At 35.1% G+C, this 27,098-nt stretch overlaps 1 protein-coding gene, 1 long non-coding RNA gene and 1 other non-coding gene across 4 annotated transcripts in view; 2 read left to right on the top strand and 1 right to left on the bottom strand.

Moving 5' to 3' along the window:
- The window catches only part of LOC107969464 (uncharacterized), a 51,894-nt gene extending 39,421 nt beyond the window's left edge, over positions 1–12,473 (top strand). For both annotated transcript variants that reach the window (XR_010151882.1, XR_001711293.4), the window contains 2 exons: positions 8,041–8,141; positions 12,159–12,473. This is a non-coding gene — a long non-coding RNA (uncharacterized LOC107969464). The remainder of the gene's footprint in view (positions 1–8,040; positions 8,142–12,158) is intronic.
- The window catches only part of DSG1 (desmoglein 1), a 119,194-nt gene continuing 94,753 nt past the window's right edge, over positions 2,658–27,098 (bottom strand). Inside the window, exons 6-16 of the mRNA XM_016933487.4 lie at positions 25,905–26,049; positions 24,072–24,238; positions 22,217–22,351; positions 21,740–21,925; positions 19,330–19,589; positions 17,486–17,625; positions 15,924–16,202; positions 12,274–12,407; positions 11,862–11,931; positions 9,663–9,871; positions 2,658–7,607 (exon numbers count right to left, since the gene is read on the bottom strand). Coding sequence (XP_016788976.4) covers positions 6,558–7,607; positions 9,663–9,871; positions 11,862–11,931; positions 12,274–12,407; positions 15,924–16,202; positions 17,486–17,625; positions 19,330–19,589; positions 21,740–21,925; positions 22,217–22,351; positions 24,072–24,238; positions 25,905–26,049 — 2,775 coding nt within the window. The 3' untranslated portion in view covers positions 2,658–6,557. The remainder of the gene's footprint in view (positions 7,608–9,662; positions 9,872–11,861; positions 11,932–12,273; positions 12,408–15,923; positions 16,203–17,485; positions 17,626–19,329; positions 19,590–21,739; positions 21,926–22,216; positions 22,352–24,071; positions 24,239–25,904; positions 26,050–27,098) is intronic.
- On the top strand, positions 10,390–10,495 carry LOC112206353 (U6 spliceosomal RNA). Its single transcript, XR_002940575.1, has one exon. It is a non-coding gene; the product is annotated as a U6 spliceosomal RNA (small nuclear RNA).

The following is a 27,098-nucleotide window of genomic DNA, read 5'->3' as shown; positions in this document are numbered from 1 at the left end:
ATAAGGATTAAAACTATGAAATGGTTTGGCTCTGTGTCCCCACCCAAATCTCATCTTGGATTATAATCCCCATGTGTCAAGGGAGGGAAGTGATTCGATCATGGGGGTGGTTTCCCCCATGCTGTTCTCATGATAGTGAGTGAGTTCTCATGACATCTGATGGTTTTATTAGCATCTGGCATTTCCCTTGCTTATGCTTCTCTCTCCTGCTGGCATGTGAAGAAGGTTCTTGCTTTCCCTTCGCCTTCCAGCATGATTGTAAGTTTCCTGAGGCCTCCCCAGCCATGCAGAAGTGTGAGTCAATTAAACCTCTTTCCTTTCAAAATTACCCAGTCTCAGGTAGTATCTTTATAGCAGTGTGATAATGGACTAATACAAACTATTAAATGGCTTACTATATACTTTGGTTATAAAATAAACAGAACTTCCGAATGGATAAAATTTGGGTAGTGAGAGAAAGAATGAGATGAAGGAGTACTTAGTTTCTGGTTTGAGTAATGGGTAGACAGGGTAATAATGATTGGAATGGGGAAACTCTGGAGGTAAAATTATAAGTTTAATTTTGAACATTTAAAGAGGGGTATTGATGAGGTCTCACAGAGTCAGTGTAAAATGTTAAGAGAAGAGGGCTTGGGATCAAACTTCGGATTGGATAAATGAGGAACAAGGGAAATAGAATGAGCGAGACTGGCTGATGAAATACAAGGGATATCAGGAGAGAATGGTGTTACACAAGCCAAGGCACAAGGGTGTTTCAAGGAAGAGAGAAGGGTTACTTTCTAGATATTTTTCCCAGAGGTTAAGAAAGAGGGAAAAGAGAAAAGTAGGCCTTGTTCTTGCAATGCATAGATCTTAGACAAGCTTGGTAAGGACCATTATGATAATCTGATGGGAGGACTTTGAAGTCTGATGGGACATGGAAAAGAAAAGACAGCATGTGTACGTGAACCTCAAGAAGCTTGATGAAACAAGCAAAGAAATGAGGCATTAGCTACAAGGAGGGGTGCAGATGAAAATTTTCTAGGGAGAGGAAGGAAAGGGAAGGAAGAGAGGAGAGAGAGATAGTAGAGGAGACAGGAAGAGAATGAGAGAGAGGAGATAAAATGAGAGAGTGGAGAGAGAAAAAAGACAGGAGAAAGAGAGAGGAAAGAGAGAGAGAAGATAAAAAGAGAGAAGAGAGAGAGAAGGAGAGGAAACAGAAAGAGAGAGAGAGAGGAAAAAGAATAGGAAAGAGACTGTTAGGGAAGGAGCAAAGTCCTTGATTTGAGCAGAACTGGAGGACTGTGTTTTTGTATGAGTAGGCCACAAATGCATGGAATAAGCCCATGGGAGGGAGGAGAAGATGGGTGCAAGTACAGGTGGATATGGAGGTTTCGCAGAGGAAGTTGAATGCATTTGAAATGGATGACTTTTGATTTCTCAATGAACAACAGGATTAGATCATCAACAAAGAATGAGAAGGGAAGAGGGGGTGTGGGAGGTTTGAGGACAGAGAAGATGCAGAGTAGCAATCTAGTATGATGAGATGGGACATCTATAAGAGAAGCAGATAGAATTTCAGGGAAGTATCTGATGTTATGCTGAGATTTGAGACTGAGTGATTAATATTTAAAAAGTCAGCTCACTTGGATAATTTGTTTGGCTGTTTGTGTGCAGACAGAGATGGAGGGCAAAAGGTCTGGGGTGAGAGAGAGAGAGCAGGGCAAGTAGGTTGAAGGCATTCACAAAGAGGTGACTCTAGTTGGACTCATGAAGCTAGATTAGACAGAGAGTTGAAGCTGACAGTGAGAAAGTGGTGGGAGTCAACACATTGAAGCTTTGATGAAATGGAGGAATGACAACAACGTGAGCCCATGAGCTGGAAGGATGAGAAGGAAATGGTCAGAGGCTGTAGAGACAGAAACTGAGGCATTCCAGGTACCAATATGCCAGGTTATGACAAGAAATGACAGCTGAGTGGAGGGGGGAAATGGAGGTCTAGAAATGAGAATCTGGGCCTTGGGTGATTCATCCACGGGGATGTTTAAGTTACTATGAACTCTCTCAGAAGTTAAGAAAGTCACAAAAGACTTCAGGCCAGGATATTGGAGGCTTCATTAAAAGTAGAGACATTATGAAGAAGAGAAGAGAGGGAAAGGATCATACAAGTCTGAAAGAGGTAAGATTTTGTGCAAGATGAAGTTGATAATAGTCTGGAAGTGGCATTGGAGAACAAAAGGAGATGCATCCCAGTAAAGATGAAAGGGTATGATTTAAAGGGCAAAAAAGAAGAAAAGTCATTTTAAAAGAAATAAAATGCTGGTGTAGGCAAAAATAAAAATGCAGAGTATGAAAGAAAGAAAGGTAAAAGTATAAAGATGCTACAAGTATTAAATAAGAACTAAAAATGCAGCTTTTTATCATCTGTTCATTTGTGGGGCTAACCACCTGGTCAAGGCTGGGCTCTAACATCTATAATTAGTGGTCCAGAGAGTAGGTTCCTCAGTACACATTAAAAAAAGATAGCTAGGAAATGGAGAATGAAAACATATTTTAACATTGTGAAAATAAAAGAATTGTATCTCCTCCAATACAGCATGATAATAACTAGATTTGATAACTTTGGTTTTACAGTCTAAAACCTCCCCCTTGCTTACAATTCAGAAAAGATAAGGGAGGCATATTAATAATTTTATTGCTGTATGCATAACTCTTTGGAAATTACAAATCAACTTAAAAAAACCAACAGACAACCAAGCAAGAAACTAGCACCCAAATAATCCAAAAACTTTTATATTGAAACTTGAATAAGACAACCTTGTGTTAAACACCACCAGAGATGAATATTAGAATTTTAAAATGCTTGTAAAATGACAGCAAAAGAAAAATAAGTTAGACTAGGTACAGTTTGACGATAAAGCATTTAGTAATTCAAATACAGCTAAACTGGGGAGAGAATGTAGACAAACAAGATTACACACTGTTTTAAAATTATCTGATGGATAATAGGTTGATCTAGTCAAGATTTGTCCTAACATAAATTGAATAATCTGGAAGTGGAAGACAGATTTGATTTCAAGGAGAGTAGCACTCTACTGTGGACTGCTGTATCCTAGTGCAATGTGAAATGGGTGTTAAAAATCCAGAAATTGTAAAAAAAAGTTGGAATTTATGAAATAGGCATGGGAAAATGTGGCAAATGCTTTTAAAAGTTTGCTTTGGGTCTTAAATGTCTTTCCAAAATAGTCATGGCCATTTATGCTAAAGATTATAACGCCTTTCAACTCCAGCAAAAGTCAAAGGGTGTCATATATTTTGTACCATGACAATCAAACATTGGTATAAATTCAGAAATAAATTGCCAGATAACTAAAAACATCTACTTACTAGAGTAAAAAATGTAATTTTTGAAGACATATAATTAAAATTTTGTCAGAACATTTTCTTGAATAAAAATTATGATGCTAAAAACTTTATACACAAATGTAGAACAGATGTCTAGATGAAGATATATAAATAACCCTAAATATGTACTTTTTCTTTTAATTTTTCAGTGCAAATGCAATTACATCAGGCAATGTGCTTAGAAGTAAATAATATGTAGCAGATATATCTGTAATTCAGTGTCAAAATTAGCTTGAGATGGTATTTTGGTTGATATTAAATGGTAAAGTATTTATAATACACTGATTTTTGCCCCTAAAGATTACCTCTTTAGACAGTCAGATAGATATTTTATAAACATTATGGTTTGTTTTCAAACCATACATACATAGTATTAAATTACTATTTCTTTTTCCTTTTGTTAAGAGCAAGTTGATCTGAAACTCAGCTTGAATCCTAATTATAGTATTCACTTATAAAATCATTTCCATATCTCTTCTTGGTCTGTGACATGATGTGTATGATCTAGAGTAAACATCTAAGAAGAAGAATGAAGTTCTGCCCAAAACTTCTTCATTGAAAAATGACATGCCTTTAAATAACGACTAAAATCGTTGATGTCTTGAAAAGGGAATTTTAAAATTTAGGACTAAATGGAAAATCAATGTGCAATCCTGGAAGAAAAAATTAGTTGGAAAGTATCTTCCCAGAAAGATAGGTGACTAATACTTCAGTTTTTCTTGTTTTTCCCATCAATGTGCAATCCTGGAAGAAAAGTTTGGTTAGAAAGTATCTTCCTAGAAAGACAGATGACTCGATGACTCATATGGCCATGTTTTTTCTTGTTTTTCCCATCGTTTAACAGTGTTTAGGAGTTCAGATGTAACTAAATTGGGGGGATCTTAACAACCAATGGATTTTGACAGCAACAGTTATTAAAGACAGTGATTTTGTTGTTTGCAAGACAACCTAAAAAATATCTCTGGAAGATATCAGATGTCTTAAGAAAAGCTTGTGATGATATTTCATATCAAAACAGTAAGCAAGTTTCCTGTGGTCAGCTACCATTCCCTTTAATAAATTACTTAATTAATTCATTAATACTTATTTCTATTCCTTAAAACTCCTGGACCCAGGCATACTCAAGTATGTTTTAATAAATACCTTTTGACTTTATTCCTGGAAAGATTACCCATCCTTAATGTGGCCCCCTAAGTGGCAGAAAAAGAAAAGACTCCCTTCGAATGACTTTATTTATACTTCTGCATTTAGCATACTACAGACTACCAAATTTTACATATTCTACAGAGTTAAAAGAAGATGTATACTGTGGCTTTTAAAATATTAGCCTTATCTGTTGTTACAGAGCAAAATAGCTCTAGGTTAAATAATTCACTCCTATCCCCTTTTGACCAGTGGAGGAAGTCGAATATTCTTTGGCTTTGTAATTTCCTGGGAAATTTGAGTAATTGGGGTAAATTCTTTAAAAGTTGTATATAATTCACAACTCCAGGGCAAATTTTTTTCTAATTTTATTTTGTCATATAGAGTTTCATTTTAGTGAGCTTATAGTAACATTGTATTTAAGAAAGAAAAAAAATTTCTGTACCATGCAATAGTAAATTTACCTTTTTCTTAGAATGCTTTAATTCTTTTTAGAGATTTTTAATTGGGTAATACTACATAGCAAACACACAGAAATGGTATATCATAAATAGGACATTACTAAATTTTGAAGCTAGAAAAATATGTTATACTATATAATTTGGACACTACCTATAAATCAGCATATATAAGCCAAGATCTTATTGACAAATCAAATCAGGAATTTAAAATTTATGCTAGTGAGAAAAATTAGGGGGTGAGATAAACTAGCAGAATAGGTTTCTATTATTATTTCATTCTTATCAACACCATATTGTCAATTCTGCTAAAGGTTCCTGGTTGATTCCTGCAAAATGGCAGCAGAGGTTTGCTAAAGCAACCACTACTTTACTTACTAAAAGCGAATAATTAGCATGGTATTACTTTACAGAAGAATTCTTTTCCAACTTTCACCATTAAACATTTTACATGTTCTAAAAACATTTTTTTAGATCCCCTTACAAAAAAATTCCCCAAAGCTTAAGCATACTACAAGCTGCTGCTGCTTTTTTTTTTTGTCCGCAGCTCGGCCTATGTAAATCATTTTAACTTCAGAGCTATGTAATAAAGAGCTGGATATGAATGAATATCACGTACTAAAAACAAAACCTGAAAACACAATTCAGTTCCCATCTGCTTACTTGGAAGGTCATTTGCCACTAGTGATGACAACCATGTCAGGCCTCACTTGCTTCAATTCAAGAAGTAAACTTAGCGAGTTTTGCTTTCTTAAGTCAAAACCACAGTGGTAAAGGGAAAGACGAGTGTGATATTCCTCAACCTCACCAGTAAGCAATATTCGTCAAGACTACATCTATCACTAAACACAAACTAGAATCAGAAGAATCCTTGACTCCACAGGAGATTTAACTGAGGCCCCAAATTAAGGTTCAGGCTCAGGCATTGCTAGTTTACCCTGAAGAAACCTCATCCTATTGCCACTCTCTAATGGAATTTTCCTCCTAGGAAACACTTCCTAATTTGGAATTTATTTTCTCTAGTGCAATAATTAAGGTAGGAGTGCTTGATGGCTTGTGGACTTGACTATGTAGTCAAACTTAAAAAAAATGGTTAACCCTTGTGTAAATCTGTGGTTGAATTTTTATTTATGTTATCTGTGAAACCGACAGGGCATCTGGCACACATTTTAGATTTTTCCCATAGACATGAACATATATTGCATATTTAGTTCTTTTTGAATTTTGCTCGAGCTATATGGAAAAGCAAAACAGAGCAAGGAGAATTATGCCAATTGCCGTCGTAAGGCCAGTTACATGCTGGAGATAGACTACAGGCCACTCAGGCACAAAGAAGACTCTGCCTCAAGTTTTAGTTCCTTAGTCCGAATATAAGAGAAAAGTTTATGAACGCTAAGGAGAGCTCTCCCCTAGCAGCGGTGTTTCCATTTATTTTTCTCATTGTGATTTCTCACCTTGCTCCTAGATGACCTGAGCACGAAGTTGTGCGTTATAAATCACATTGTTAGTTTTTTAGTGGTGGGAATTGGATCTAAACCACAATGACTATGAAAAAGTGAGCTGGGGTCCTGACTACTTGCTATATTGCACGGTACTATACTTTGTGATTCGACTTCGAGCTGTGCTAGGGGAGGCGGACCCAATGGTTTGGTTAAAGTGATGGTCAGAGGAACTCCTCATGTGGCCAATGCTGGCTGTCTCTCCCAAGCTGCTCAGGCCAATGCCACCACCACTTATGCCAGCTCCACTCAGGGCACTGCCCCCAGCACCCATGCTGGTGCCAACCAGGCCACTGCTGCCTATGCCACCGCTGATCCCAGTGGTGCCACTAATTCCAGTTACGCCAGCACCAGAAACAACCCTCTCTGTCACAATGACATTATGGGCATTGGCTAACTCGGGGTGCATACTCAGACTACCTATCATGCCGGAAGTTGGTTGGATTACTCTTTCTGTCACTACCACATTTGAAGACTCTCTAGGATGATGGATAGTCAGAGAGGTGGGTAGACTAGAGCTTGGTGCTATTACCCTTTCTGTCACTATAACATTCGACCCATCTCGCAAGTCAGGCATCTCTAACATTCCATGCAAATCAGCGCCAGAGATTGGGCCGACCACTCTCTCTGTCACCACCACGTTTGATGCTGGTCGGTTATCGTGAATGTGCACAGAGGGCTTCAGAGTGTCAGAAGTGGTGTAAGACTCGGTCACAGTGACATTACCATAGCCCAGAGGATCGAGAATAGGCTTAGGATGCTGTACACCAGGTCCCGAGGGATAGGTGCTCTCAGAAATTACTGTGGTAGTGCCGAAATGTGGGGAGATTGGTGGATGTCCACTAACAATGGGCTCTGTTTCCTGAGGAAGGCAAACTGGTTCAGTGCTTTGCGGTGGCCAAGAAGGATCAAGGTCTGGATATGATTCTTTTCCTAGGCTGATGTCTGCCAACTTCTTAAATTTAGGTCCCAGGGTATCCAAGAAGCTGTCATCCAGGTCTTCTCCAATGAAGCTACAACAACCCACAGAGCCAGCAGGGGAACCTACACCTTCGATGTCATATATGAGCAAACAGTCATTAGATGGGCGTCCTTCATCTTCATCTGCATAAGCATATGCTTTCTGAATTTATAGGAGAAAGAGAAAGTGAAATTATGAATGCATATTTAACAATAATAGAACAGCCTTTATCATTAGTTTTTCTTCCAGAGCATTTCCAAAGAGGAATGAAATAAAACAAGATTCTAACATACTAGAGATGCTCTAAAAATCATTTTATAATTATTTGAAATAATTTGGTTAGAAATCATTTTAAGTATAATTCCAATAATATGATTTTAAAAATTTACTTAGATGGACTTATTTATAATTGTGTACTTTGGACATAAAACCATACACAAAAAAATCACATGAATTATTTATAACAAAGTTAGAGGGAGGTATATAAAAATACTGAACTTGAAGGGCATAAAAATGTGTTGTTTTTTTTTTGGTCTGGAAAAGGTAGTTCATAGTTGAGTTGGGTTCACTCAGGATTTTGTTTTCTTTCCTTCAGATGGAGTGAATATGATGATTCTGTGAAGGTTTATTGCAACATGACTTTTTCAGCACAGCAACAGGAAAATTTGACTCTGGGTCTGTTCTACAAAATTAAAGGTGATCAAAGACACTTTTAAAAAATATAATCTCTCTAAATTCAAAGTAAAAGCCCAAAGACATATACACTTTCGTTTCATCTTTGTTGTTCATAATAGTAGATTGTAAACTTTCAGGTTAACAGAAATACCTTATAGGAAACCAACTCATTGTGCCATTCATATAAAAAAATGATTGAGCCTTTGCAATTTGCCAGATCCTCTGTGTTTGGAACTTAGCTATGCATAATGAACAATACCAGATACAGCTGTTCTCTCACAGAGCTTACATTTTGGTTGAGTGAGACAGACAACACAGAAGCATATGGTCAGGAGGTGGCAGATGCAGGGTAAAGAAAAAGAAAGTGATGGGTGTTGTTCTTTTAGATAGGGTAATCAAGGAAGGGGTCTCTGATAAAGTGATATTTGATCAGAGATTGGAAGGAAGATATTTCTATGTTATTAAAATATAACAAAATATTTTGTGGTATATATGAATAAGTATTCCTATGGTTTTCAACAAGCCTCATTACTATCTATTGCTATTTGAATGCTTTTACCAATATTTTGTTTAAAAATATCAGCCACTCTTTAAACCAACCACTAGGTTAGTTAATGAAACCACTTTAGGCCAGAATGTAGAAGGACAGAAATGTTTTTCTAGTCGATATCAGGGGCAGGAACTTCCTGAAGATTGGGTATCACATGGTGTGTAACCATGGACAATTGCATCTCTTCCTGGGAATGGCAAAGTTAAATTCTCCTGCAGCTGCTTCTCCAGGCTTCATGCTCTTCCCACCACCTACAGCTCGTTCTTACAATGTTTTGGAAGTAGACTATGGCTCTTGACCCCACTCTCATTAACTATTTCCTCTATGTCTAGAACTGAGCTACGTACTGGCAATATAATGTAGAGAATATATGGATGAGACACTAAAAGTGGTGGTAGACATATAAACTGACAGATTTTAGCAATGATAGGTTCTATAAATGTGTAAACAAAGTACTGCAGAAATACAGATGAGAAAACATTAATCCTATTTTGGATGAGAGGGTAAACTGTAAAAACTTCGGAGGGAGAGTGATATTTGGACTGGGTCTTGAAGGATGGGTAGGAGTTTGTGAGAGACATAGTGGGATGCAAGCATTCCAGGAGGGGCACAGGATAAGCAAACACATGGAGGTGAAAGGTGTGTGGCAAAGGTGCTCAGCAAGTGGAGTTGATGGCAAGGAGTAATTGGAGATGAGAAGGAGGGTTCATTTTGTGAACAATCTTAGTTAACATGTTAAGGACTTTGGATTGCATGCCATGAACAAAAGAGAGCTGGGAGCCATTGGCTGTTCTTACGTGGGGGAGTAAGGTGCTCAGGTCAGAGCTTTAGATATATAATTCATTAACAGCATGGATTGTTGGGCACAAAAACTAAAGGCTGAGAATCTAGTTAGGAGACTCCTGCCAAAGCCCCTTTAGGAATTAGTGGAAGTTTGGTGAAGAGCAGCAGGCGCATGGATGGCGAGAAAGGCATGTGGCTAGGAAACTTACCTGACAGAAGTAGCTTTCCATGAAATTCATATTCAGACCTCCTTCTCTACATTCCCTCATAGAATTTCTTCTTAATGTTCCAGAGTATTCTTGACATATCTCAGGCATTCCTGAAGTTTTAACTCCCTCTGTTAGTTCAAATCCTGTCATTCTCTCTCCTCCTCCCAGATCTTGCATTTCTCTGCCACCATACTCATTTGTATAAACTCCTAAAAGTGTTGATCAAATTAAATTTATTTTCTTTAGTCTATCATAAACTAAAAAGTAACAACTTGCCTTATAATATATGATTTTTTCATTTAAGTATGCATTTGTGAACAAAGAAATAAAAAGATAATACATAAAGAAAGGAGATATAAATACAATATTGAACTCAAAATAATATTATTAATTTGTTAATTTGATAATTATCTGTTGAGAGATTACTATATTCTCTGCTGGAAGTGAAGGCTGCAGAGGACTTAAAAAAAATCTATGTCCTAAAGCATTTGATTTCAACCTGTAGGAAATTGGAGAAAAAATACTCAAATTCTGAAAGTTAAAAAAACAGTGTAAGAATGCCCCAATGTATAACTAGAAGCACAGGACATCCAGAAAAAGACATGAGAACCACTGGCTTTCAGAGAGGAGGCCATGGCTATGTGAGGAGAAAGGTTTTCATGAAGAATCTTGGGTTTGCACTTGGATGTGAGGAGTAAGTGGAAGCCTGTTACTGTATTTGAGGTAGGTACTCGCTTCAGTAGCACATATACTAAAATTAGAACTATATAGAGAACATTAGGATTGCCCCTGCACAGGATGATACGCAAATTGGTCAAGTGTTTCATCTTTTTTAAATTAAAAAAAAAAGAAATATTTGAGGTAGGTGAGATAAAATGATGGCCGGGACCGTGGAACTGCTGTGGAATGAAGAAAGTTGTCAGTGGGATATGTATCCACTGGCTTTAGTATGTGAAGGATCTTGAGTTTGGGAACAGTCTGTTTTTCATGCTTCAGTTTTCCTTGGTGCCTCTTATGGTGCTTTGTTCAAAATTTGTGCAAAAGTTTGTAGATTTAATGGGAACAAATGTGTAAATAAATACTGATGGATTTGAGGATTTGATAAAAGTCTTGAGAACTGATTTGGTGTCAGTGAATACGACGAGTCAACAATGAGATTCTGCTTTTGAGGTGAGAAGACATTGGGGTTATTAATGAAAATGGACAAATCAGGTGGAGAAATAGATTTAAAGACTACTGTGTCCAGTTCTTTGAATAAGGTCCAGTTCTACAAGTTATACACATTTCTATGCCTGTTAGTTTAAAGTAGAAAACAATGGTTACTGTTTAAAAAGACTATGAGAAAAATAAGCTAACCAATAGTATTTATTTACCTTGAGAAAAGTAATGTGATACAACTATTTTCACAGATATGAGATGTTATTTTAATTGTTCTTTTATTATAATGGTAGTTATCCACTTACTGTGAAATTCTAATTGTTCCCTGGGTTCTGCCTGTGAACTGGTCTAGATTCCTGTTTTAAGGCAAGTTGTATTTATACAGTCTTACCCACGTGCTGGAAGAAACTCCACCATGTGCACACAATCTCAGTTGAGAGCTTAGAAAGATTTTGATAGTGTTTCATCCACTTGCTTTCAATTAAAGAAATTGGACAAATATTTTTTAGGTAATATTTGTGATGATACTGAAAATGGATGCAGTTTTTTTCTTTGTTATAATAAGCAGCTAAAGTCAAAGCAATTTTGAATCCTTAAATTAATTGTGTATAAAGATTTTAGCCTCAATAAATGAGCACGGGTCTATTTTAGTTGGGTTGTACTTTAATTTTAATTAGTGTATATATGTGTATGAAATATGTGTGTGTATGTATGTTAATGAAATTTGCTCTATTAAATTAAAAATCTTGACTAAAACTTACTCATGGTTACAATTCAGTACTTCTGCATATGTAGAGATTCTAATTTGGACATCTTCTAAGTACTCTTTGATGGTTGAGGAAAATTTTTAAAATGCAGCATAAAACAATAATAATTACCATAGGTTTTTCCTTGCCATTTAATTTACAAATTAGTCATTTAAAAAAGAATGATATAAACACTTTTGAAGAAAAATAAGATAATTAAAAAACAATAATCAAAGAGAGAAAATAGACTTCCTACTTAAGCATTTGAGTTGTTAAACAAATTCTTTTTTCTTACCTGAGTTGTCAATGCATTCAATTATATTTGCGTTATCAGGTGGTATTTGTGGTATGACAGTGGTTATATCCTAAAAGACAGGAAACAACATTTCCATTTGTAGTGACCAATGACTATAATCTTTCTGCAGTCATACATTTGGTTTATTCTTAAATTACCTCAGATTTCCTTAAAAAAAAATACTATTTAGGAAATTCTGAAATCCATTTAAAATTTGAACTTCACTTAGAAAATCTTCCCTGGTTACTTCCATCTAATTTTGTTGTGTTTCTGATTCCTCTTCATTTTCTCCATTAGCTTTCTCAGCACAAAAAACAGCATAGACTGTGAGTGATGGCGGCCATCTTGGTTCATGTGTGAAGACTGAATTTCAGTGACTACCAACGGCTATTTCTTAGAATGTGGCACTTACCCTGGGTTCAGGCTGTGGTCCTTCTACTGCCCATGAATGAATTGCTCCATCTGAACATTCGGGAACAGGCTCAAAGCCAGCTGCACTACGAGGAGCACCTCCACAGTCACAACAGATCATCAAAAATGGGACCACTGGTGGTGGAGGGATAGTAATACTAGAGTTAGCACTGGGTGCAAATAAAAAACAAAACAACCTGATTTTTTATGGTTAAATTTGAATTCGTAATATAATTCTGGTAGGTTCTAAAATTATGAAAGTTTCAGAATACAAGCTGAATGATGGTCAGACCCCAAAGTAAATGGGAGCTTCTGTATATTAGACTGCAGTCAATTTTAGTTTATTTTATAGTATTAAAAATTACAAATAGTGGGCCTGGCATGGTGGCTCACACCTGTAATTCCAGCACTTTGGGAGGCGGAAGTGGGTGGATCACTAGAGCCCAGGAGCTTGAGACAAGCCTGAGCAACATGGTGAAACCCCATCTCTACCAAAAAATAAAAAAATTAGGCGTGTATGGGGGCTTTTGTCTGCAGTCTTAGCTACTCTGGAGGCTGAGGTGGGAGGATGGCTTGAGCCAGGGAGGTTGAGGCTGCTCAACCAGGGAGGTGGGCGGTGGTTGTGCCACTGCACTCCAGCCTGAGTGACAGAGTGAGACCCTCTCTCAAAAAAAAAAAAAATTACAGATAGTATTACATTATTAAAACTGATTAATCTTTCCATGTCATTATTTAGGAAAATATTAAAGGAGAGAACAAGGAAAGATGAAAAGGTCAGGCAATATATTTGATCCTTTGTGTTCTCGCCTCCATGTCTTTATTGTCTTCCTTTAACATATGCTTGCCTTTATTTCAACAGTAAAATCTTATTCATGCTTCCAACAATTCTCTGTGAGGCTATTTCCCCCATGCAAGTGTCTTTTCTTTCAATAACTCTTATACAAATAGAAAACATCACACTGCTTAGCACTGTCTTTTGCTGTTAAGTGGAGTTTTCTTATTTATCTGTTTATTATCAGACTCTTATATAATCTAATCTTGGTAAATGGTTTTGAATAAATGGATGAAAGAAAGAATGTGTAAATTAAAATTGTGAAGAAGGAGGAAAGGAAAAAAGAAGGAAGTAAATTAGGGAAGAAGGAAGGTAGTAAGGATAGACATAAGGGAGAGAGGGAGAGAAGAAAAAAGAAAAAAAGAGGAAAAGAAGCCCATGTATTGGTTTTCTGAAAATCTACTAGAGGAAACTTTGGGTCTACAGGTAGTGATGACTAAGGCCCATATATAATTTATAAATCTTTTATTTACTACAGTACCCAGAGGTAGTCCGCAATATAAAAAAACAACTCAGGACGGGCGCGGTGGCTCACGCCTGTAATTCCAGCACTTTGAGAGGCCAAAGCGGGTGGATCACGAGGTCAGGAGATCGAGATCATCCTGGCCAATATGGTGAAACCCCATCTTTACTAAAAATACAAAAATTAGCCGGGTGTGGTGGTGCACATGGGTAGTCCCAGCTACTCAGGAGGCTGAGGCAGGAGAATCGCTTGAACCTGGGAGGCAAAGGTTACAGTGAGACGAGATTGCACCACTGTACTCCAGCCTGGGTGACAGAGTGAGACTCCATCTCAAAAAAAACAAAAAAACAAAACAAAAAAAAGAACAAAAAAAACCCAGAAAACAAACAAACAAACAAAACTCAACATGAAAGTTAGGTATTATTTACAGTAGTGATAATGAGCACTTGGGTAATTAAGTTACTCTTATGAAGTATTAAATTTAAACATTTTAAATTTAAATTAAACATTAATACTTAATGTTTAATACTTTATTAAACATTAATACTTAATGTTTAAATTAAATTTAAACATTAAAAATGTTAGTTGGTAATAAATATGAATAACAGAGAGAATGAACTCTTTTCATATGTATTTTATGTTATATTCTGCAACTTCACTAGCATTTTTGCCTTTTTCTTGTCTTGGTTCATTTTGATGAGAATGCTTTTTTCTTTCTCTCTTTCCCTTTTCTCTGTTTCATAGAACTTTTCCTGGTTATTACTTCAATTAATTATGAGCCAGTAAGAATAAACTCTTATTTGTTAATGTAAACATTTCATTTTTTGGAAGTATGTTTTAAATTTTGGAAAAAGAACTCCAGCTCTAAGCTGTGTTATCACCATGGCCAGACTCGTTGTTCAGATGAGCCCAATGTTGATGAAAACTTCAAAAACATGAGTTATTTAAAATCAGAGAAAACCCAGTTCACAAATAAATATAGCAAAACATATCTGTCACTGTTCACGTGCCAAGAAAAATGAAAGTAGAAAAAATATTTTATACGCAAGTGCTCTGACTTCACATTTTGTGTGAGCATTTGATTTAAATATCTGAGGTACCTTCTGACATTAAGATTTTATGATTCCACATTTGAAAATGACAATGTTTGCATTAACTTAATTGTAATGTGCAGACTACAACCTACTTACTTTAGAGCTCCTGTTCTCATTTCTCAAAGACTGTGCCATGAGGTTTATCTTGCTCTAATTTCTATCATCATTCGAGGTAATGTTAACAGCCACCTGGAGAATCCACTGGATTCTACCTTTATAGCTAGACCCCTGACTAGTGCTACCCTAGTGGCCATAGAACATGCTAAATGCTTCATGTGTGGTACTTCTTTTTCATCATCAAAGCATTGTTTTAAGGTAAGTATTATTTCATACATGAAAAAAGCAAGGCTCAGAAAGGGTAGGTGACCTTAGGAAGACTCAGACAATTAGGCTTAGAAACCAGAGTTTAACCCTTGGTCTATTTGACTCTCCTTTAATTAATATGATGAAGTGTTAGTATAAATAAAATCTCTTTGAGACCTGGCCCCTGCCTATCTTTTAGTCTAAACTTTCACCATGCTGTCACGCACGTCTTTTATTTTTTGCACATTGGAGTTCTTCATTGCAGTACCTTGCACTCTCATTCTTTTGGGTTTTTGCACATAGATTTTTTTCCCCTTGTATTGTGTTCCCTTTCTCTTGTCCATCAGACTAATTCTCATTCATCTTTTAAAATGCAACTCAGAGTTTACTCTTTCTCTGTAGCCTTTTTTTTCTTTCTTTTTTTTTTTTTTGAGACTGAACCCCCGCCTCCTGGGTTCAAGCAATTCTCCTGCCTCAGCCTCTTTAGTAGCTGGGATTAGAGGCACCTACCACCATGCCCAGATCATTTTTGTATTTTTAGTAGAGATGTGGGTTTCACCATATTGGCCAGGCTGGTCTTGAACTTCTGACCTCAAGTGATCTGCCAGACTTGGCCTCTCAAAGTTCTGGCATTACAGGCATGAGCCACCACACCCGGCCCTCTGTAGCCTTTTCTGATTGTCTTCTTCACTGAAATAGCAATTTGAGCTTGCTTGTTATGGCACTTTCCCATTACATTGAGACTTATTGCAAATAAATTTTTATCCTCCACAGTCTTATAAGGGGTCAAAAAGTTTAATTTTTTCATCTTATAAACCCAGTGCCAAACATAGAAGTTTCTTTATAATTGCACAAAATGAGAATTTGTAAAATACGTTTTATCAAAGAATCAGAAAACTTAACTCCTCCCCCAGCATTTTTTGGGGGACACATATACATAGGATTGCTTAAGTACTTACATCCTAAGACCAAGAATCCCATGATAAGGAGTCCAATGCCAGCAGGACCAAAATGTACATTGTCTGATAATTCACGGACTCCGTTTCCGGGTGCAGGAGTAAATACTTGGCTAGAGACAGTAGAAATTGTGCTGGTATCATAGTTAGTGGAAGAAGTACTTTCTTGTCTGCCAGTATTGGTAGTAATTTCAGTGTTCGACTCTGTATTAGTCCTGTCATCTTTATCAAAACTTTGAATGTTAATATTAATTGTACCAGTGCAAGTTCTTTGAAGATTATCTGTAATAATGTTCAAAACGGAAGAAATATTTTAGACATTTAGTGTAGTAATGGTTGGACAATACAGAATTATTTTTTACATTAACATTTATTTCAGTGTCTTTATTCCCATAATTTCTCCTAACTTGCAAATCATCCCTTGTTTTTGACTCGGTTTTAAAAATCAATTAAATTATTATATTATTATTATAACTAATTATTAGTCATAGTAATACTATTTATTGGATTATTTCTTTACATCACCAATAGTTGGATATTATATATAATTTGAAAAGTATAGAATTACAGAAAGAAGCAAAACAAAACCAGAAACCAAATTCATGGTAGCAGCACCCAAGGATGACGCCTGCTGATATTTTTAAAAATGATCTTTTGTCCTTAATTATAATGCTGAATGGTTGCTTATTATTTATGTTACATTGATGTGATCATATGGTTCATGCCATTTTTTTACTTTAAACTATAAGTATTCTTTTGTATTTTAATAAACTTTGTATTAACATAGTTCCTGATGGTTATATAATTTTATATCAAATGGACCATGGTTTACTTACCCATTTGCCTATTATTGATGTGGTTTTCAATATTTAATTATTAGTGCTGTAATTAACATCTTGTGCATTCATCTTGTTATATTTAAACTTTTCCTAAGATTATTGAAAGTGGAATTATTCAGCAAAAATATGGGAATAATTTGTTTGAGGTTATTTTTGTAATCTTTATTACATAGATGTGAGCTCAGTTGTCTGACTATTAATTGATGTAACCCCAGAATCTAGCACAATGGCTGACATTTACTTAGGACTCAATTATACACTTTCTAAATAAATGAATAAAAACATTCTGGAAGTATATAACAGAAATATGTTTAAATCCAGTCTATATGATATCAAAGCCCATGTCCTTTCAGCTCAACTATGCTAGTCCTGTTGTTTTGTTTTTGTTGCTATTTTTATCATTATCATCACATCCTTCTAAACATATATTGTTATTGTTCCATTTTAAAAAAGAGACAACAGCTATAGATGGATTAAATAACTTCTCTAAGATTCTATAGCTAGTAAGTGATGGTAGAAGACACAAATCTAGTCTCATTTCAGGACTCATGGTCTTAGCTACTAAATTATACTGCCTCAAGTTGTTAAAGATATGAGTCTATAATGCCCAGTGTGACAACTTTTGTTGGAAAGGGGTTACTTCAAAATGTGATAATTAAAATGTTAATATCTTAAGGTATATACAGCTTTCTCTAGAAAAGATAAAAATGTAAATTGATTTCTTACCATCTATAGAGAGAATCGTTCCTTGGTATTTTCCTCCCAGCATATTGTACTGTTCCCTGGTAACTTTATTTTTCAAAGTGAGTTTGCCTGTTCTTGAATCAACAGCTAGCAGGTCAGCTGGATTATTTCCCATTACATACCTGTATTTGAAAGAAAATGATACAAATTAATGTCAGCTATCTAAAAAAAGAAATTTTAATTTAAAATGTATTTTTTTCAGTGAGTAATTATAATCCCTAGATACAGTTTTCAATTACTAGAGACTTTATTTTTTTTCAAGGCAGTCTTAGCAATATGGAGCCACTCAGGGATATATCAAGATTTACATTTAAGGAAAAAAAATTACTGAGCACCCATTTCTGATGGAATGTCTTTTTATGCCCACTTGGATGTCAGAATAATCCTTTGATGCTTGCAGTCTCATTTTCATTTGATTTAGGTAGCAGCAGAACTATTACAGAAGACCCAGATCCTAGGATTTCCAGGGCTGCTCCTAATTCTAAACCATTCTTTTACAAAGAAGTTACTTCATCAGCTTGGCCTGAACTTCCCCCGTTTCTGCTCCTCCTCCCCGCATGCCCTAGAACTTGACAAGACCTCTTTTGAATTCCAAACTATGGCCTTGCCTTGAGCCTCTATTCTATTCTTTTCTCATCTGTGACTTCAGTGTTTTTCTTCTCATCTACTATTTGTGAAACAAACACTGGTTAGGTAATTCTCTCTCTCTCTGTCTCTATCTGGCATTCTGCTAAGCTCTGGGTTGCGTCTACCTTCAGTGAACTCACTCCTGTGGGGTACAAGAGCGCTCATCAGCAACATGGTACAGTGTGACAGGACTTCTAACAGAACTACTCACACTATGTGAGGAGAACACCAAGAAAGAACTTTTAAAACACATGGGTGGGCTGAGTGCAGTGGCTTAAGCCTGTAATCCCAGCACTTTGGGAGGCTGAGGAGGGTGGATCACCTGAGCTCTGGAGTTCGAGACTGACCTGGCCAACATGGTGAAACCCCTTCTCTACTAAAACAAAAATAGCTGGGCGTGGTAGCAGGTGCCTGTAATCCCAGCTACTTGGGAGGCTGAGGGAGGAGAATCGCGTGAACCCGGGAGGCAGAGGTGGCAGTGAACCGGGATCGTGCCACTGCACTCCAGCCTGGGTGACAGAGTGAAACTCTGTCTCAAAAAACAAACAAACAACAAACAAACAAACAAACAAAAAACCCCCAAACAACAAAAAATGCATGGGTAAAGTGCTTCTCCCATTCTTCTTGTCACAGTCACATGTGCAAATACAGGTACATGTGCACGCACAGATTTTTTTGTGACTTGGTAGAAATATCTGCATATATAGAGTTTTAAAAAATTACATGGCGTAGTTTTCCTTAATATAACCAAATTTTCACACCAGCGTTATTGACCAATATTAAATGCTGAATAAAGTGAAGAATATAATTGAAATGAGCTAATAAAATCGAATTGATTTCAAGCTGAGCAGATTTGCAATCGGAAAATCATTCCTTAAACTCTTCTGAGAGACTAATCACAGCCAGTGGTAATCAGCTAATTGATCAATAAGACATAGAAATACAGGAGTGTCGATACTTTTGAGACATATTATTTTCACATATCACATCTTTACAGTTTAACATCTTACATCTTGCATGAATTTTTATGTTTTCTTAAGTTAAACATTTTAAATGCAGTTTATAGTACTTTTTACAATTAAATGATAGTTTCAAAAATAATGAAAAGTATTTTAACTCAGATACTTATAATCTATAAAAAGAACATATGTACTTAAGTTCAATATGTAAGGAAAATTAGTTGAAAATCTCATTCTTACCTAACAGTCGTTGAAGGTCTACCTGTGTCCAGGTCAGTAGCTACAAAGTCTCCCACTTTATCATTTGATCCCATATTACCAGTTACAACATATGTCTTTGAACCTGGACGAAACACTGGGCCTTCAATTACATTTAACACGGTCACAGAAATTGCAGATGCTTTCAGTTTATATTGAGACATAATTGAATGATGAAATTCAGCTTTATTTCTGACACCAATACTGAGTTGCAGATTCTGCATAGCTTCATAATCTAAGGGCTAGAAAATAAAGAGTAAAATAGTTTTATTATAAGAAAATAAAACGTTCCAGGTGAAAGAGAAATCCTTTGATAATAGCAAAAAAAATCTCATTATCTTTCTTTTATGAAACACAAATGCACACAAATACACAATCTATTCTTAAATTTTTAATCTTTAATTGATGTAAATTCGTGCAAATAAAGGAAGAAACAATTCAATTCCCCTAGATTCATTGTTAAAAAGTTGAAAACATATGACATGAGCTCTAATTGTTCACCAAACAAATTAAAAACTTAAAATAATACAGATAGTCAAATTTATGTATTTTTTAGTGCAAAGACAATTTATCCTACCTTCAATCATTTTATGTTTTTCAGAAAGTAGCTATTTATTACACAGTATGGGTCAAATATATTAGAGTTTCAATCATTTGAGTGGTTTTATCCATAAGAACTATTTAGAAGAAATTTCACATCTGTAAGTGTGACTCTGAATAAATCAGATAATATAATGTAATATATATATAATATAAATAAATCTATTTTCTTCAACATGTTCTAGGAAATATTTATTTCATAAAATAATAAAGTAGTGATTTTCTTTATGAAAAATGATATTAATATCCACAACACATAAAATCCACAAACAATTATGCCATTAGGCCCATACATACCAAATATATTTTTCTAAAATTTCACAAGAGTAATTTAGATAAAAATAGAATTTCACACATTGAACTCCCCTATTTAGCTAAAATTTTGAATCTTTGTTCTAATATTGGTTTTATTTGCAATTCAAAGAATGGATGTAAAATCAAAAGTATATATACATTACACACACATAAAATATATATATGTATATAGCTATAACAAAGGATTTAATATATGATATGTCTGGGCAAACAATTATCATTCCCATTTTACAGATAGAGATATTGAGGACAGATAGGTTGAATAATTTTCTAAAGTAATATAATAGTTTGGGGCAAAATAGATTAGACTCCAATTTCCCCAGTATTGAATCCTAAATAGTGTCATGGAAAGAATGTGAACTTCATATCTGGAGAAAACTAGGTTTAAATGTTGGCTGCACTACTTACTAGCTATGAGAACTTATGCAGGTTCTGTGCTCTCTTGGAGCCTCAATGTCTTTATCTGCAATATGGAAATAATATAACCTAATTTGCAGGGATGCTGTGAGGGATAAACTAAAGCACCTGCATACTGTCTCAAGTTAAATACAAGCTGTAGGCATGGTGACACTTTAAGAAGACACAGGAGGCAAAAAGCCACACATTCTTATGGGGACAGAGTTGTTTGAGAGTCTGTTTTCCAGACCTATTCTGAAAAAAGAAATAGTTAAATAGGGATTATATTTTACCATGAAACTATATATTGCATGCAACATATACAATCCATAAACAGCTGTTGTAGATTTAAAAAATTGACTGTGTAAGTTGTGTAGCACAGGGCGAAACTTTGACTGTCAGCTCCCTAGGAGGCAAATTTTTTTTCTCACTTCTCAGATGAAATTTTACTGCAGGTAAATGTGGACCATTAATATGGGGAGGACATAAGAGAACGGCATCCAGTTGTTCTGGACCAGTTGACTTGGACCAAATTTCCAGTATATCTGTGTTCCTAATAAGCCTTGATCAGCAGCCACAGTGAGATGGGAGTGTGATAATTCTACATTTATAGTAATTTAACTTAAATTTTATGAAAACACGCGGGAGGAATAAATACATTTTTATTTACATGATGAATATTCTACATGTGTAATAATTGACTTACAATGTTGACATGGACACAGTTTTAAAGCCCTATTAAATATGCTTTAAAAAGTTCTTAAGACATTAACCTTAAGGATTAATTATACTTTGTTGTAAGCATAAAATATATTTTTAAGTGTTTTCAATTTATATGATCTATTTGGGAGTACTGTATTGACAAACTGTTTCCAGTTAAAATTCAATACCTGTTTTTCTAAAATGATTATAAGCAGAAAGACTATCTTAAAAAGCTCTATGTTATATATAAATTTAAAACACAGTAATTTTTATTCTTTCACTAAGCCAAGTTTGTGAAATGTTAGCATCATTTTATTTTAAGCTTAAGATTTTGAAAAAAGATTAAGAAAACAAAATATTTAGGATAATTATACCATACCTTAACAACCTTTAAAATTCCCACATTTGTTCTTTCATTCATTTCTATCTCAAACCAATTTCCTTCATTTCCAGAGATAAAGAAAATTACTGCCATCCAGTTAGCTGAGAACTCTTCATCCAAATCAATTACTCTAATCTCGAGCAAATTTGAATTTAGAGTATTTTCTTGAATTTCTATGGTATACTGAAACAAGAAGTGAAAACTCTTAGCACAAACTGTGTGAAAGAGAGAACTACAGTAGGCTTATACTGGAATGTTGATAACTTCATTATTTAGAAAAGATATCTGTGGTTTTCATCTCATTTTTCATTGCTTAACTCCATTTATTCTTGCATAAACACAAGAAAAAGGTATGTGTCTACATTTGGGTTGTATGTCAATAAACATAACATGTGCCTCTGTAAGCAGAATTGTTCATATATGTTTTAGAATATAGCGAATTTAGATTTATTAATTCCAAGAACAAATACTTACTGAAGACTGTTCCATGTAAGGGATATTATCATTGACATCGAGGATTTTAATGTTGCACTCACATTCCGCTGACATGCCATCTGCCCCGCCATCTCGGTCAGAGCCTCTTACAGCAAGAGCATACTGGCCGTATTGCTAAAAATACATATTACAGGCAATATCACACTTGACGTAGACAGCCTTTACTTTGTCTTATGTAAAGTTCTTTGAAAAGTTGGCTCAACGTTTACATAAATCTATGATAGAGGTAGGGTTAACACAGAATATGGGAAATCCACAAGTTTCACATGATTATTCCCAATAATACTTATCATGCATTATTTAAAAGATGCAACACGTTTTAAAAGGCTTCATTTCTTATTAATAATAATATGTCCAGAGGTTGAAAAAGTTTATAAAGGGTAAAACAAACCAGAATGATCTCAAGGAGAGAGATTAAGTTTACCAAAAATTTATGGCATGAATATTCCATGACCTAAATAATCAGCCCCCGAGTGTGCAAGAAGCATATAAACAGATAACAAAGCTTTGTGTTTTGAGAGGTAGTGGGTTATGGCAGTGGAATTATTGGTGATGTATCTATTCTTGACTCTATTCAATGGTGCTTATATTTCTAGAAGCTGGTAAAATCTATGGAGGCTTTCCTTGACTCATGCAAAAATGCACACTCATTCAAAATGGTGGATATAATTTAGTGGGTTTTATAGAGACATCTTGAGGTCTCTCCATTGACCCCAGGTTGAGAATATCTGCCCTGGTGGCTTCCCAATGGCTGCAGAGTCCCTTTCCTTCTGACAGCCCTTTCTTACAGTGCTTTACCACGAAAGCTCTTTTGACATGAAAGAAACCTCATTGGGCTGTTTAAGACAGTTTGAGAGAGAAAAGTGTAAACATTCAATTTCTTCTAATGTTGATTTTCAAACATGTATAAAAGGAGACTTAGGTAACATAGAAACTTGTAACATTTAGATAATTAAAGAGTATTAAAATAATATGATTTATCCTAAACCTAAAAGTCATCAGCAAGAAGATTGTCATTTTTAATAATTAAAACAAAATTAATTGAATACCATCAGAAAATAAAGCTTCCTCGCTTATGCTCCTAATGTACATTTAGGTCACAACATTCTATTAAAAGACAATTTTTTTTAAATAATGAAAAAGCACTTATTTTAAAACTAAATCATAAAATCACAAGGCATGCTAGAAACCTCATAATGCTGATTTTACTCTGTTAACATCACTAGTTATTTTCTTATTTGTAAATAAAAAGATTGGTCAGTCTGTCATTTAATTCCTATCTATCATTCTTGTCCTGTGGTTCATTTCCCAAAGTAAATGAATGGGTGAGCTATCAATAGATGTTACATAGGAAAAACAAGAATTCTGTTGTCAATGGAGCTTAGATACGCTAGGTTAAAGAAAGAGAACTTAGTGTATCAATATTCCTGGAGCCTCCAGCATACTCACATGCATTGTAACTCACCAAAACATGGACATATAGCAAGTCATTCCTAAATTCATTTTATTATAGAACACACTTTTTAGAGAAATGGAGCTTTTGATTCTACCTTAGATTCTACCTTAGGCATATTTTCATGTACTTTCACAATATAGTTTTCTTAAATTGAAGCAAATTTTAATTAATTAATTATATGAAAAATAGTACAAAATGTAATTGAAAAATCCTCCCTTTTCATTTAAAAAATATTTCTTACATGAAAGAATTATGTGAAAAAGTTATACAAGTAAAAATTTAAACCATCATTTTCTTCATCTCTTTGTCTCTTCAGTATCCTTGCTTTTAGAATCAGTTCCTTTGAGACCAAAAACCCACTTAAAGAAAAAGAATTACCTCTCTGTCTAGAAAATTATTCATCGTTCGAATTTCTCCAGTATTTCTGTTGATAATAAACATTGGTGAATCTGAAGGTTCTTGTCTTATAATCTTGAAGGCTATTTTTGAGTTCAAATTGTTTGGTTCATCTGCATCAGTAGCATTGAGTATCATCACCAGTGTATCTAGAAATTAAGGAAAATTGATTGCAAATGGGTGATTTACATTTTTGTTACAGTAGAGTATATCACCTTTCCAAAAAAGTGTTAGAGTTAGTTGATCCTTATGATGTGGACTTCACTGTCTTCCCTTTCTACTCCTTCAACATATGGATATCTTAGCTCTTTTCTATATCTTTGCCTAACAAGAAGATCACATTTTACTAGGAATCTAGACATTGATGATAACTGGGAAACAAAGGAAATGTGTTATTCTGGCTTTCTATTTCTTCTTCTAGCATATTTTCTTCTTTTTTAAAGGATGCTGTGGTGAAACAAAATGATAATAAGACCAGACCAACATTTTCCCAACTTTCTCAACACTTTCTAGCTATATGATCTTGGCCTCAATTTTTATATCTATAAATGGGGATGATATTACTGCCATCCTTACTGAATTCATGTGAGAATTAAATCATTAATAAGAGAAAACTATATAAAGTTCCTAATGAATAATGCACATTTGATAAATATACATTACTACTGTTTTGTTTTGGGTGATCCTTCGTCAAGTGCAAGGTAATTAGTAGATCTAAAGAAATGCTTGCTTAACTACACATATTGTCCTGTCTCTTATCTTTTTCATTAATTTTATAAGTAGTTTTGATGAAGATTATTAGATTATTGGAGAATGTGGAAAACTGCCAGTGCTCATTCATAACTTTGGAATTGTTCTCTACTCTCCAACTCCATTTTAAATACAATTTTCCTACAAATGCTTCACGGCATCTGTCATCCCCCACCTGTATTTATTGTAGCATAACCTTTAAATGCTTTCACTAGATAATTAACATTTATATACACTTATGTAATTTATATAATTAAATTCCATGCAACTATTGAAAGCAGTGAAACAATCTATGTGTCCTGATATGGAAATATGTTCAAAATATATTTATATAAAAATTCATGTTGTGGATTAGCATGTAACAGATGATACCATTTATGTTAAAAAAACATGTGATTTATGTTTACATAATTATGGAGCGCATGTACACAGTGCATACCTCTGAAGAATGGTACTAGGAAATGCAGACAGCAGATTTTTGTTCCCTTTTACTTTCCATATTACATAAATTTAATGAGCATTTTATAATAACACTTTTAAAAGTTGAAAGTATAGGTACAGTATTTTAATGAATAAAAGTAAAGTGTAGGGATTTTTGGAATTCACAAGAAATTTTATCACTTAAAGGTTAAATCACAAAAAGAAGTTTTGTGTGGAAGTGATTTCTATAAGTGATTTTAAAGTAGCTAACTTTAAAAAAGGGGGAAAAACGCAGTAAGAGCAGAAAAGGGTGGGATTGTCCTTCTACACAGTTAGACTGGGAGGCTAAATTCACATCCCGATGCCTCTGCCACCATTGTGCAAAATGCCTTTAAAATTTCTTGTTAGGACTCTTCTACAGGGCTGGCCTGAGAGTTATGTGAGAAAAATCCTCCTCATTGCTTTGGAATCACGCCTTGTGTCCCTCAGTTTGGAGCTGCTTCTGTAGTTGAAAGGAAAGACTTGCTATTCTGCATCTTTTCTATAGTTTATCTCTTACATTCATGATGTGTACTTTGACATAGTTTAGTCTCCAGTTAGGTGCCTGGCTGTTAGGAGTGATTTGGAAGCCACTACATTACTTACTTGCATTAGAATTTTCTTCTATTTGTCCTGCAAATGTAGCCATTGAAAACACTGGAGGGTTGTCATTTATATCCAAAACCCTGACTCTGAGCTCTAGAGGCCTCTCTAAATCTTGGCCCATTGAGTTCAGAGCTCGGCAGTAGATCTGGGAGAGAAAAGATAAATAATTATACAGTGAAACACAGATTTATTAAGTTCTTACTTTGAGCATTATGCTAGCACTGTGGCGAATTAAAAGAATTATTATGTCTACTTAGAACATAGGCACAAGCCCTACTTACAGTCACTAAGGGAAAGCAAATGTGGCATTCTTAAGCTAGGTAGTAGCTACATGGGGGTTTATATTATTATCATGATTATTATTATTACTACTATTATTTGTATTTGAAGCGTCCCAAAGTGTAATGTGTACTATTTTACAAAATGGCATATTTCATATATAAAGGCATTGTGATACTAGCCTGGGCAATATAATGAGACCCTGTCTCTAAAAAAATAATAAAGACGTAAAAAAATGCATTATGCCCCAAGAAAAGCTAACAGGGTAGCATGCCTTTTTAAAGTTTGTGGGGGATCATTGTGGGACAGAAGGGAGAAATAGAGATTTGGAATCGAAGGCTAAAGAATTAAAGTTGTGTGAGGAATACAGGCAGGCGGTGTGAGTGAAAACTGCAAATATCGATTATTATTTGAAGGTATTTTGGGATACGGATTGGTGGGATTTTAATAGAAGAGGTAACAGGAGCAAAATAGGGTTTCTTTATTTCTATTTTTAATATTAAGAAGTGTTGGCCATGATGATAGAGAGAAATGGGAGTAGCCAAGGAGCCAGCAGAAGGGAGACAGAAAACAGAGGTGATGGAATGATTCTCCAAGTAAGTGGCAATTATAGGACCATGGAAATGTCTTGGAATATGCTGTGAGAAAAAGCAAACAATTGATCCTGCTTTTGATTTAATGAAGAACATTTCTGAGCTGGGCGAGTGAGAAATAATTATGGGAGTTTGTGATGGATGGCCTCAGCCTTTTTCATAAAGTTGGTCACAAGGTCAACTGCTTAAAGTGGAAATGAGGTTGAGGGTTTGAAGAGATAGGATACTTAAGTTATGTGACAGCTCCTGTAAAGAATGGAGTGAGATTCACTTAAGAATGGATGCATTTTCAAGGTGCATTTGGAGCTCAGGTGAGCTTGAG

Source organism: Pan troglodytes, chromosome 17, assembly GCF_028858775.2.
Source record: "Pan troglodytes isolate AG18354 chromosome 17, NHGRI_mPanTro3-v2.0_pri, whole genome shotgun sequence".
In the NCBI taxonomy this organism is placed as follows: Eukaryota; Metazoa; Chordata; class Mammalia; order Primates; family Hominidae; genus Pan; species Pan troglodytes.
This window is presented reverse-complemented; position numbering and strand designations above follow the sequence as displayed.